This window comes from Lepisma saccharinum, chromosome 15, assembly GCF_977018435.1.
Source record: "Lepisma saccharinum chromosome 15, izLepSacc3.1, whole genome shotgun sequence".
NCBI lineage: Eukaryota > Metazoa > Arthropoda > Insecta > Zygentoma > Lepismatidae > Lepisma > Lepisma saccharinum.
In genome coordinates, this window is record NC_139243.1 from 57,045,090 (window position 1) to 57,058,372 (window position 13,283).

Here is a 13,283-nt window from a genome sequence, read left to right on the forward strand (position 1 = left end):
GGGTGGATCCTACTTTAAACTGTAGATCCAGTCTGCTGGCGAGACTGCCGCCGCCGCGCCTTGTGTAAGAGAGCTCGCGACTCGCGAGCGAACGATGAGTGAGGAGAAGAGTCGCTGAGGCGAGCGAGTCGTTAAGGTGCTTAATGACTCTTCGTGCCGACTCGCGAGTCGTGAACGATGAGGGAGGAGAAGAGTCGCTAAGGTGCTTAATGACTCTTCGTGCCGACTCGCGAGTCGTGAACGAATGATGGGGAAAGAGTCGTGGGACTGTGCTGTGACTCTTCGTGCTGTTTCAAGAGTCGTGAACGAGCGATGCTCGTGGAAATGCAAGCATGTGTCGCAGCGCAGATCTGGAGTGCATTTTGTTGCGATATTGAAACCAGTGATCGAATGCAAAAAAGGAAGAATATGTAAATGCACGTTATTACTAATAAAAGGTTGATATAATTATATAGCATTTCTGTGTATGCTATCGTACTGCATAATTTGCATTATCCGCAGCATGAAATGTAAACTGAAACAAGATACAAATATAGAAAATCTCACTCATGAGGCAGAGTAATGAAAACAAGTATGTGTATAAAAAAAAGTATAAATTTTGTTTGTGTGTGTGTGTGTTTACTGTTTACACATATATGTATATCCACACACATACAGAATCGTATTTGTATTTTTCTTATTTTATGCCGCTTTTCTTCAAATTTTAAGTAATCGCGACGATGAGGATGATGCGTGATGATATAGATGAAGGGACACTCGTAAAGAATATCCTTGCCCAGACCGGGACTAGATCCCGGGAACTTCTGTGGCAAGATCAAATGTCGATTACTTCAGAATCTTGGCCATCTAGTCGGCTACACGCACACACACATACACAAAAATGCAATACAATTTATTAATCTTGAAGGACGTACGTTGTGTTCGTTTACTTAAATACAATCATCTGCTTCAACACCACCTACCCCCTTCCCCCTCTTCAGGCATGTGTTTCGAGAAAAAGAAGCTTGGCGACTCTTTTGAACGACTCATTTGAACGACTCTTCTCAGTGAGCGAGCGCTCATGAGTCGACTCGCACAAATGAACGGCTTGAACCCATCACTACTCGCGACTCGCGAGCGAACGATGAGTGAGGAGAAGAGTCGCTAAGGCGAGCGAGTCGTTAAGGTGCTTAATGACTCTTCGTGCCGACTCGCGAGTCGTGAACGATGAGGGAGGAGAAGAGTCGCTAAGGTGCTTAATGACTCTTCGTGCCGACTCGCGAGTCGTGAACGAATGATGGGGAAAGAGTCGTGGGACTGTGCTGTGACTCTTCGTGCTGTTTCAAGAGTCGTGAACGAGCGATGCTCGTGGAAATGCAAGCATGTGTCGCAGCGCAGATCTGGAGTGCATTTTGTTGCGATATTAAAACCAGTGATCGAATGCAAAAAAGGAAGAATATGTAAATTCACGTTATTACTAATAAAAGGTTGATATAATTATATAGCATTTCTGTGTATGCTATCCTACTGCATAATTTGCATTATCCGCAGCATGAAATGTAAACTGAAACAAGATACAAATATAGAAAATCTCACTCATGAGGCAGAGTAATGAAAACAAGTATGTGTATAAAAAAAAGTATAAATTTTGTTTGTGTGTGTGTGTGTGTTTACTGTTTACACATATATGTATATCCACGCACATACAGAATCGTATTTGTATTTTTCTTATTTTATGCCGCTTTTCTTCAAATTTTAAGTAATCGCGACGATGAGGATGATGCGTGATGATATAGATGAAGGGACACTCGTAAATAATATCCTTGCCCAGACCGGGACTAGATCCCGGGAACTTCTGTGGCAAGATCAAATGTCGATTACTTCAGAATCTTGGCCATCTAGTCGGCTACACGCACACACACATACACAAAAATGCAATACAATTTATTAATCTTGAAGGACGTACGTTGTGTTCGTTTACTTAAATACAATCATCTGCTTCAACACCAACTACCCCCTTCCCCCTCTTCAGGCATGTGTTTCGAGAAAAAGAAGCTTGGCGACTCTTTTGAACGACTCATTTGAACGACTCTTCTCAGTGAGCGAGCGCTCATGAGTCGACTCGCACAAATGAACGGCTTGAACCCATCACTAGATGCAACCCCGTAGCCAGTGTTTCAGCCTCGCCGTGTTTTCACTAGAACCACCTGTCGAGTTCGGAACAAGCAATTTTTCCCGAATGGGTGTCACTTATCGCACAACATTGTAGCGACATTGTGTTCCGACGTCACAGGAGAGAGCTGTTTTTACAATTTTTCTTTGTATTTATGCTAATGGAACCTAACCTAACAGGCCTAACCTAACCACGTAGGCATTCCTCGTCTGACGTCAATATTCCAGGTTGCAAGGAAGAGAATTAACGAATTACGAAACAAAGATGGTTCCGACCCGAATGGGTGTCACTTATCGCACAACACTGTAGCAACATTGTGTTCTGACGTAACAGGAAAGATCTTTTTCATGTCAGGCAATACAAGCTAACGCGTCTCTTAGCGAAAATAATAATTTTTCTTTGTATGTATGCTAATGGAACCTAACCTAACAGGCCTAACCTAACCACGTAGGCATTCCTCGTCTGACGTCAATATTCAAGGTTGCAAGAGAGTTGTGTGTAAAGGAAGACCATTAACGAATTGCGAAAGAAAGATGGTTCCGAATTGCTGTGTATGGACAATGAACGTGGTACATCGCAAGGTTATTTTACAAGTTCTACACGTAAATGCGAGGTATTAGCATAATTTCAAATAGGGGCACGAAAGTAGATATTTTGCGGTGAACGAGGTTGCACCACTGCATAAATCGACAAAACACTCTCAGAACGCCCCCTAAACCAGTATGCTATCACGGCCATAATGTGTTACAGATTCGAAACAACAAGTAACAGTAAGTACTCGTAAATAGAGAAAATAAACATTATCTTAGTTAGAAATGCATTATTTCGCCTTAAGAAATGTTCCGCAACGCGTTAGCAATGTAAAGAAGTCCGAAATATATGATTCGTAGGTGTTTCACCCATACGATAATAGTACCGAAATCCGTTTCCAGGATACGGAAAACTTACCTGAATTTCACACAAAACACCTTCCCGGTGTTACACAATACCGTTCTAACTCTCGTCGCAAACGCAGACAGTTCGAAACACTACATATCAACAAAACACAATCACGACGCGTCATGATAGTCACGACGGTGTACGAAGGTGATGGTGTACGAATTTGTACGAACGTGATGGTGTAGGAAGATGTACGCGCCAAACGCTGTCTCCATCGGAGAATTAATTTTCAACAAACAACATGAATTTCAGCTATGAAACATTCCCACATCACACAAAACACCTTCCCGATGTTCGACAATGCTACAGGAACTAATTACGGTAAGTAGTTTCTTCTGTAAAAATAAATAAATGTGTACGAAGGATAGTAAATTAGTACCCACCAGGACCTTCGTACACCGTCGTGACTATCATGACGCGTCGTGATTGTGTGTTGTTGATATGTAGTGTTTCGTACTGTCTGCGTTTGCAACGAGAGTTAGAACGGTATTGTGTAACACCGGGAAGGTGTTTTGTGTGAAATTCAGGTAAGTTTTCCGTATCCTGGAAACGGATTTCTTCAAATTTAAAAGTTTGGGGCTCATTTGGGGGCAGGTGACTCCGGCCAATTTCTAACATGCCCTTAACAGGGAGTCTATAGAAACTTGCGGGTAGCCGGAGCGGAGGCGGGGCCGCGATAGCGGTTGGGGGCAGTAGGTCAATTATCCCAGGGGCTGAGCCCGGAACCGGTGGAAAATTTCGACTCGAAAATTTGAAACGCAAATAGTGAAGATTCAATTACTTTGATCAAAAAAACGTCAATACACCTTAAGGAATGTTCCGCGAAGCTGATAGCCACACGAAGCATTGGCGCGTAGATAGGTTAGTTCAGTTAGTTTGAGATAGATAGTTAAATTTTGGTGTCGGGCATTTCTTGGGTTCCGAAGGTTGAAACACTGCATAAAAATTGAAAATCGAGAAAAGACAAGGCCGATGCGTCATCCCGACGCGTCATTATTTACGAAGGTGTCCGAGCCATATTGTGTGTGAGGGAAGCGGAAAGGTAGGAGAAAGAAGTACTTGTAATGTGAAAAATTGCGATCAAAGCAACGTTAATAAACCTTCAGGAATGTTCCGCGAGGCAGATACGTAAGTACGAATGTCAAAAATTTGACAAAAGACAAGCACGACGCGCGATTATGTAGGAAGGTGTACTCGCGATATTGTGTCTGAGGCAAGCAAAAAGACGTACTGGTAATGTGAAAAATTGCAATTAATTTTATGAAAACAACGTTAATACACCTTCAGGAATGTTCCGCGAAGCACATACGTAAGTACGAATGTGAAAAATTGACGAAACGAAAAAATTAGAGGTGTCCGAAGGATAGTAAATTGTTACCGTTCGTGGGGCTTTTCATCAATAGTTTGTTGGGCTAACTGTGCATAGTTCGTTGGGCTACCATGCATAATGTACTGATCAGAAGGCAAAAAGTAGTTAATATGCCAAATATTAACGAAATTCAAGATATTTATTTACTCTAAGTTTACCGGAAAAAGTTTCATGGAGGTATAAGTTCTACTTCCTCACTGCGCAAAACGCCATTTTTCTAGAACAATGCTCAAACACCATTGCCAAACCTATGTAAACCCCCTCATTGGGTAAAACACCAAAATCTATAAATTTCGTAATTAGCCCACGTCCATCCTCCTCCGCACTCCACCTAAGTAAATCTTGCACATTAACAATTTTATCACCCCTCTGCTCCGCCTTGCTTCAATGAATAGTGTTCTTCGGTAACACTTTACTATACCGGAGACAGATTTCTTCAAATTTACAGGAGAAAGTACTTACGCAAATCATTTTCTGTAGCGTTGTTGATGTTTGGGAATATAGTTTTGATCCATTTAATGCGAATGCATGTGGTTTTCTACGAAAATCTATTTCCGATGTGCTATTGCTGCTGCTGCCATTTGCTTTCTGCATGAGAACACAATACGCTCTCGTATTGTCCGTATATGCTAAATTAAACAAATGGAGTGCTAATGGAACCTAACCTAACAGACCTAACCTAACCTAGTAGGCATACCTCGTCCCCGTGATGGTTCGTGGGGCTATCGTGAATTTTTGGGCTAACGACAATGGTTTTTGGGGCTACCCGTGGATGGTTTGTTGGAAATAAGGAACAAGAAATAGACATTATTTTCGTTAGAAATTCATTATTTCACCTAAAGAAATGTTCCGCAATGCAGAATAGTACGTTAGCAATGTAAAAAATTGCGAAATAAATCATTGATAGGTGTCTCCGGTATAGTAAAGTAGTACCTGTTCTTCAAGTGCAACACAACAACTAATGCTCTGCAAGTAATGAAGGAACATTATGCCAAAGCTGTAGACAGCGCAACGAATGTTGAACGTCACATTTTCATATCATCAAAGATGGCTGTTATGTTTATGTATGGAGAATGAATGCAGTAATGAAGAATGTAATTTTGCAACATATATAGCCGTAAGTAAACAATTTTTACATGTGACCGCAGCATTTTTCAAAAAGAGATTCGTTATTAGAAGGCCAAATGTAGTTAGTATACTAAATATTAACAAAATTGGAGACATTCTGTATATTATTCATTCATACCAGCAATTTTTACATGGTTCGATTCAATTGCGATTTACGTCTGTTAACATCAGTGACATGCGGTGACCTTGGCACATGGGGTAGCAATCCGAGAGGTGCCGAAGGGTGGTTGGTGTGGTGATACCCCCCCCCTTTCCCAATACACACACACATACGCACTTTAGCACCCAGTATTTCTAAAGAAAGTACACGTAACTCCCACCGCCTTTTGAAAATAGAAAACGGTTTCATTTGACTACTGAGCCAGAGATCCAGGCTTGCCATGGGTGTTCTTTGTGTGTGTGTCCCTTAATCAATTTATCATCTTCGCGATTAGCCAAAAGTGGCAGGAAAGCGAAGTAAAATAAATTAAATCTAACAATCAATCAATGATTAGATTTGATTTTTGTTACTTAGCGTCATTTTTTTGTTAACCGCGAAGATGATACGATATAATTAAGGAAGGGACAAACACAAAGAACACCCATCCCCAGGTGGGGGTTTGAACCCGGAACTCCTGGTGTAATAGTGCACTGTGATAACTCCTGGTGTCATAGTGCACTGTGATAACCACTCCCCCACGGTTGGTTGATTTTGTATATTAAGCCCACTTGTATGTGCAGAAAGGCTAATCGGGACTGGCCCTACAGTTTAAAGTGGGAACTAAATCATTATGTGCCTCCACTGTGTAACGCGGGTCCTCATAGCACATCGCGCTAAGACACCAGGGGCCCCAGATTCATATCCCGGCATGTGCATGATGTTTGTGAGTTTTCATTCATCAATTTCATCATGTCATCACTCATCCCCATCTTCGCAAATTAGTCAAAAGTGGCACAAGAAGCAAAGTAAAATAAAGCAAATAAAAAATCCACTGGCTTGCATTTCCTAGAGGAAAGGGCTAACCATTCTGATAGGTGAGTATCCGTAAAGCAAACTGCATTTTCAACCAGTGATAATTTTCAATTGTTTTTTGAAACACCATCTTTGTGTATGATTAACTTTTTTTCAAAAATTTTGCATTGCTTGATTTCCCTTATTTCTCCATCTCACGATCTCGTTAATAAAGGATACGAGTTCAAGCCCTGGCCTGTGCATGAGCGTCTCTTTGTATCCATCCTTCACCCATTTATTTTAATCAACATTCATCGTCATGGCAGAAGTTAGGTGAAGTGATGGAAGAGCAATGCTAACAAAAAGAAAATACAAATACAAATAATTTTCTCCAAGTGCATCTGCAAGGCACTGTGAAATCTGGAGTCCAGGGTCCTCTGCTTGTAATTGCCCTCATGACTTAAGTTTATTAGGTACTTACCGCTATTAAATCTATGCAGCTAGAAAAAGTGATGGGAGGTAAAATAAATTTTTCATTTCATTATTCACTGCAGAGTACAACACACAGGAACAAGAATGCGCGCTCGTCACGTGTTCGAATTCCGGCCTTCATCATTTCCATCATATATCACTCTCATCCTCATTTTCGCGATAACCAAGTGTGGCAGAAAAGCGAAGTAAAATAAACCTAATCAATAACAACAATAAGAACACTCGTTCTCTTGCCCAAATGAATACATGCTTATTCAATTGTTTTCATTGGAGGCCAAGAGAAACTATATTTAAATAAAACACTATTAATGCGAGAGTGAGAGAGAGAGAGCGTGAGCAAATATTTGTTATTTAATCATTATATATTTCATATTAAAAGAAAAGAAAGCATATCATTTTTGTCTGCACATAATAAGTTCCCATTTCATAAATAATGAAACTAGATCCCATATTATACATACACATTGTACAACGTGTAAAAACATGGAAAAAAATCATTCAACATACGAAACCGTTACCTATGTAGGGCTGGTGACCAAATATACCCCTCTAAATTTATGTTGATTCTCATTTTCAATTAATATATGTTCATGTTTTACATAACATAAAATTTGTTCACAATGCAGAATTTCGAATATCTGATGTATTTAGTCATGATATGTGGCCAACGTACTTCTATCGTGAAATACTTCCACAATTTTTATGTGTCTGAACCAGTTGCATGCACATTCAAAATGTGTAGAACCATGTGTAAATGCTAAGAAATGCAAAAATATGCAAATTTCAAGAATGTGTTTGCAATTGTGCATTGTGTAAATGCACAAGGATCATGTATGAACTACAAACACAGCCACGCAGGGGCCTACAGGGTATATGGCAACAATATGCTGAATGATATTCCTGAATATATCAGCATCCTCATGACAAGCCTGTTTCCAATTTGTATCAAAGGTAAATTTTGCTGGCTCTGTGGCCAAGCACATCAATTGGTTGGCTTTTAATCCCATCAACAAAATTTTGTACATCTGATCATCATTCATCCTCATCATCATGATTAGTAAAGAGGGGCAGAAAATCAAGAGTGATACAACCAAGAAATTGTCAAAATTCTAACAGAATTAAACCAACATGTGTAACTTGACAAAAAAAAAGGTAGAATTATTTTCAGCACCAGCAACTGAATTTCAGCTGCAGCAAGATCTTTCATCATTATCAGCATCTGCGTGTCCAAGTGCCTATTGTTTAATGCCAATTCTTTCATGGCCACTGCATTTTTACGTCACCTTTAGGTCTCCTAGCAGTAGAATAATGCCCCTTCAACACCTGATCACATCTTGATCTTGCCTTGAGCATAAAACTCCCTAGGAGCCTCACATGATAATCTGCAAATAATTGACAAAAGTTCAGCAGGGCGAAAGAGACACTACATTCCATCTTACTATTTCACAAATTCTGTATTACATCCAAAACAGGGGTGTAGCTATTATGACTCCCAAAAATACCCATCCTGTCTACATTTAGTGCTTGTACGAGGGTCGCTATTTATATTTTGAGCCTAACAATGAAAAAACAGGAATTTGGCATTGAAAACTGCTTTATTGTTTTTCGAAGTATTCTCCTTTATGGTCAATACACTTTGGCATTTGTTCGAACCATTTGTCAAAGCAGTTTTTCCAATCTTCTTGAGACACGTCCATAATATGGTTTTTGAACGCATCAACGGCGTCTTCCGCTGACGAAAATCGTTGTCCACGCAATTTATTCTTGACATTCGGGAACAAGAAGAAGTCATTGGGTGCCAAATCAGGACTGTACAGCGGATGACCCATCAATTCGATTTTTTGACTGTTCATAAAGTCGGTTGTTAGACGAGATGTGTGACAGCTGGCATTGTCTTGATGAAGAATGATCCGACGGCGTTTGTTTGTTTTCCGTATTTGACCGAAGACCTGTGGCAAACAAATTGTTGTGTACCATTCAGAGTTGACCGTTCTACGTTCCTCTAAAGGCACAGTTGCCACATGACCAGTTTTCCCGAAAAAACAGGCGACCATTTGTTTCGATGTGCTTCGAGCGCGAACAACTTTTGTTGGATTGGGTTCATCTTGAAACACCCATACAGTCGACTGCTGTTTACGTTCTGGCTCATATGCATATATCCATGATTCGTCACCTGTTACAATCTTATATACGTGTTTTGAAGCACCACGATTGTATTTATTGAGCATTTGTTTGCACCAATTGATGCGAGCGTCTTTTTGAGTTTTTGTCAAATTGTGTGGGATCCAACGAGAACATACCTTTCTCACAGCTAAATGATCATGTAATATTTTATATATGCTGGTGGAACTAATGCCTATGGTTGCCTCAATCTCACAGTATGTCACATGACGATCTTGCAGTATTAGGTTTTGCACAGCATCAGTGTTTTCTTGAACAACAACTGATTTTGGACGACCTTCGCGAATCTCGTCGGTAAGCGAATGGTGGGCACGATTAAATTCGTTGTGCCAGCGTTTCACAGTGGCAAAGGATGGGGCTTCTCTTTTGTTATGAACTTGCCATCAAAGCATGCCAATTTTAACAAAGAAAACACTATGCATTGCATTAAACAGCAAAAATACCAGCTTCCTTCCTTCGTGCAATTCCTGCAAGAACATGTGACGGAGCCGAGAGTTGAAACACAGAAATGCTCATGCATCCACATAATTTATTTCTTTTGAGCAATTCTAAAGTGATGAAGTATGAACAATAGTACTGGAGGCATTATGGAATTCAATGTTTAAATACCCATGTCCCAACCCTACCCTACATATGACTTCAGTTTTCTTCATTCTAGGTTTCAGAGAATGACAGTTTGCCAAAGTTTGTGTGCTATCCGTGCATAGACAAGCCAGACAATCTTGCAGGACTTCGATAACATGACTTCTGAATCGGAAAACCTTCTGAATGAAAACCCATCATCTGCAGAAGAGAAGCAGAGAGGGGAGATGGGCTTTGAGGTAAAGTTACTATTTTTTACTTGAAGGAGTTGTGATGTACTAAAAAATAGTCAACCCTTATTTGCTCTTGGGGTGGTAATAGATGTATTTCTAAGAAATGAAAAGTATTATTTTTACACATGCTGTTACTAATAATGGAATAATTTATACTTCCTTGAATAACTACTGTGAAATTGATATGTTAGTATCAGGGTTCTTGTGAATAAAATTGTGTTTCATATTACACTGTTCTCTCTTGTTTGGCACAGCAAATAAATTTTGTGTGTGGCATGGACCTCATTGTAAAACTATTTTAAAATACATGAGGAATGGAATATATCTACAGAACAAGATATTGCCATGTTAAAAAATATATTTAAAATTCAATTGAGTTACGTAATGTGCAAGAGTTGCATGTGTTCATTATATTTTACCATACATTCTTGTTAAATGTCTGTGTAAATGCACTGATCATAATAAAATACTAGTAATGAAAGTCGCACCTAGAGTGGATAATGAAATCACCACATCCAACTTTTCAATCTTATGACATGAGTGTTCATCAGGAACTTTGTAAAATGAGGAGGTTTAAAGGCTAATGTGTAGGACAAATGTATAATAACATGTAACAACATTCCTGATGGAAACCTTTGTTTAGAAGTTCAAAACACTGCATTTTATCTTTTAATAACCAGTCATAGAAGGTATTTTATAGCTATTGTATATTTTACACAACAAAATCGAATCACACACACACTGGAACCCCAATTTCAAGTTTCTCTCCCCCCCCAAACTTTAGTTTACCTTTTTAGCTACTACCCCCTGAGGAATATTTATTCTAAATTACACTGTAATGCTTGTTATGCATTTTCTTACTTGGAGCAGCATTCAGATACAGCATGGACAAAATGGACCAAAGAATTATTTACCACTGTTATATTAGATTGCTCCATTGGAACATGCTGACTGTCTTCTGTATTATTTCAAGTATTTCTGCCTGTCTATTCAAGTCTCTGCCCATCTGTCTTTTTACAGAAACCATAGAGCATGTTTCATGCCCAAGTGGGTGATCTGAGGTCAGAATTTTTCTACCCTTGTCCATGTGTATAAAGCACCTCTGAGGTTCATCCAGTCTCAAATAAATAGGTACCTGGGGGTAAAGAGCAGCTGGAGAATGGTGCTGATCACATCACCTCCATAGTGAACCAAGATTGAGAATGTGTGTAGCTCTATCCCCCATATCCCCTTCCCCTAAATGTGCCTTAATGGCACGGTGCAATATGCATGGGGGACTTTTATTATAGTGCACGCCACAATTGACATTCAAAAGAGGGGGCTACATCTGGTTGTAGCTAATTTTCTTTGTCCTTGTATCCACTAGGGTGTATCAAAACTCACACCCTTTTTGTTTTAGAAAGTCTTAAGGCATGCAGTGTGCAGACGTTTCTGTGGTGTTTTTTTTTTAACAACCTGTGATTTTTGAGGCTCAGTCAATAAATAATGAGGCAGAGGATATTACACGAAATCTATGGTAGTTAGAAATGGGTCGATGGGCCTGAAATCGAGGTGCTGGTGTGACAAAACTGATTCGCACATGTTTTCTAGCTAGATGATGTTACGAGTCTGGCAAGGTATGTGCAAAGGCTGCTACCTGAGCAGCGGCCGTGTTTGACTGTGACGCGTAATGGATGCATCCAAAGAGGAGCAGTGGGGTGGCTGTGCGCTTCTTGGCAGCAGACGGTGTAGGGGCTCGTGAAATCCATCGACGAATGGAAATGATATATGGGTATATGGGGTGCACTGTATGTCCCTGACAAGAGTGCAGGAGTGGAACAAAGGCTTTCGCGAAGGACACACGGAGTGGGGCACCAATGTGTGTCACAGACCAGCATGTTATGCAGGTGGATGAGCTCATCAAGACACACCGTCGTGTATCAGTGGATGACATTTCGGCATCAGTGGGGCTTAGTCATGGTACTGCCCACACAATCATCAAGGACACGTTGATGTTCCGTAAAGTTTGCGCTCAATGGGTCCTGCAATGTCATCCTATTGCCAGGGTTGGTCCAGGTGGGCCCATCCCAGTTTTCCCCATTATTTTTTTTTTAGAAAAACCCAAACAAAAGTTTTTTTTTTTTTTCAGAAAATGTTGTAAATTATTGCATTAAATACTTGTGAGGTTCTGCGATTGTCAAAATTTTTTGTAAAACTTTTAAAGAAAATGCACAGTGTTTTTTTTTCAAGTTATTATCCTCAACTCATGCTAGCAAATAAAATTATTATATATCTAAGAAACAAAATAGAAAATGTATCAGAAATTTTTAGATAAATCCTTTGCATTTATTGATGCAGCATAATTGAACGAAGCTTATAATTTTGAAATGTGGGAGCACTTTGGTTATCAGTTACTTCCTTATGTGAGGGGAAACGATAGTGGCAGATCATAGTTTCTACTGTAACGATCAATTGATAACAATAAATTTTTGCATGTTTAAACATTACAAGGCAGAATTGAGTACATTTTATTGAAATGTCGTCGATTGTGGCATAATTAAATTGGAACACACTTTAAATGATTTTTGTCATTTCTCATCCTAATGGGTTGCTTGCCTATGCAGTAAAATGTTATTTATGTCTGGTTAGGAGCTCTATACCCATGTAAGTTGTGTTTCTTCATAATTACCACAATAGCAGCTTTGTGCACAAAACTGAAGGAGTATTATGTACTTGCACCATAATTTGACAATAAAATTATCAAAATATGGTTGATGATTTAGGAGGACCATGAGTTAGGGTGTATGGGCAGAGAGGGATAAGTCATGTATTTAATGACCATGATAACTGCTATAATTTTAGAATAATTTAGGTAAAATTATTTCTGCAGCTAGAAAACTTGTGAACCAAATTGAACAATTTGTTTCAAAGTGGTGGTTGAAAAACTTATTTTCTGCATGTTGCTTTGCTATGTTTGACAATGTTTTTTTTTTCTTTTTCAAAATGGTCTGGAATACATTTTCAGAGAATAAGGAATTAAAATGAGTAATTTTAGAGATTTCAATGGTCTGCAATTTTGCAGCAAAACTTTTAAAATTATTTTTCTTAGCTTAGGAGAGGAATGATGGTAATAGGTAAGATCACTTACATTCTATTTTTGATAACCGCCATAAATGCAAAGCTTTTGAGTTGCACTTTTTATAGTTGCAATATAACTTAAAGGATTGGTCTCACATTGTATCTGACAAAAATTGGTCACCATGTTTAAAGATAGTACACGACAGACCCGTTTAACAT

General features: G+C 39.3%; 1 protein-coding gene across 1 annotated transcript in view; it reads left to right on the top strand.

Annotated features, from left to right (window-relative positions):
* Positions 1 to 2,870: 2,870 nt before the first annotated feature.
* The window catches only part of LOC145999490 (uncharacterized), a 114,510-nt gene continuing 104,097 nt past the window's right edge, over positions 2,871 to 13,283 (top strand). Inside the window, exons 1-2 of the mRNA XM_083136451.1 lie at positions 2,871 to 2,922; positions 9,851 to 10,013. Coding sequence (XP_082992577.1) covers positions 9,933 to 10,013 — 81 coding nt within the window. The 5' untranslated portion in view covers positions 2,871 to 2,922; positions 9,851 to 9,932. The remainder of the gene's footprint in view (positions 2,923 to 9,850; positions 10,014 to 13,283) is intronic.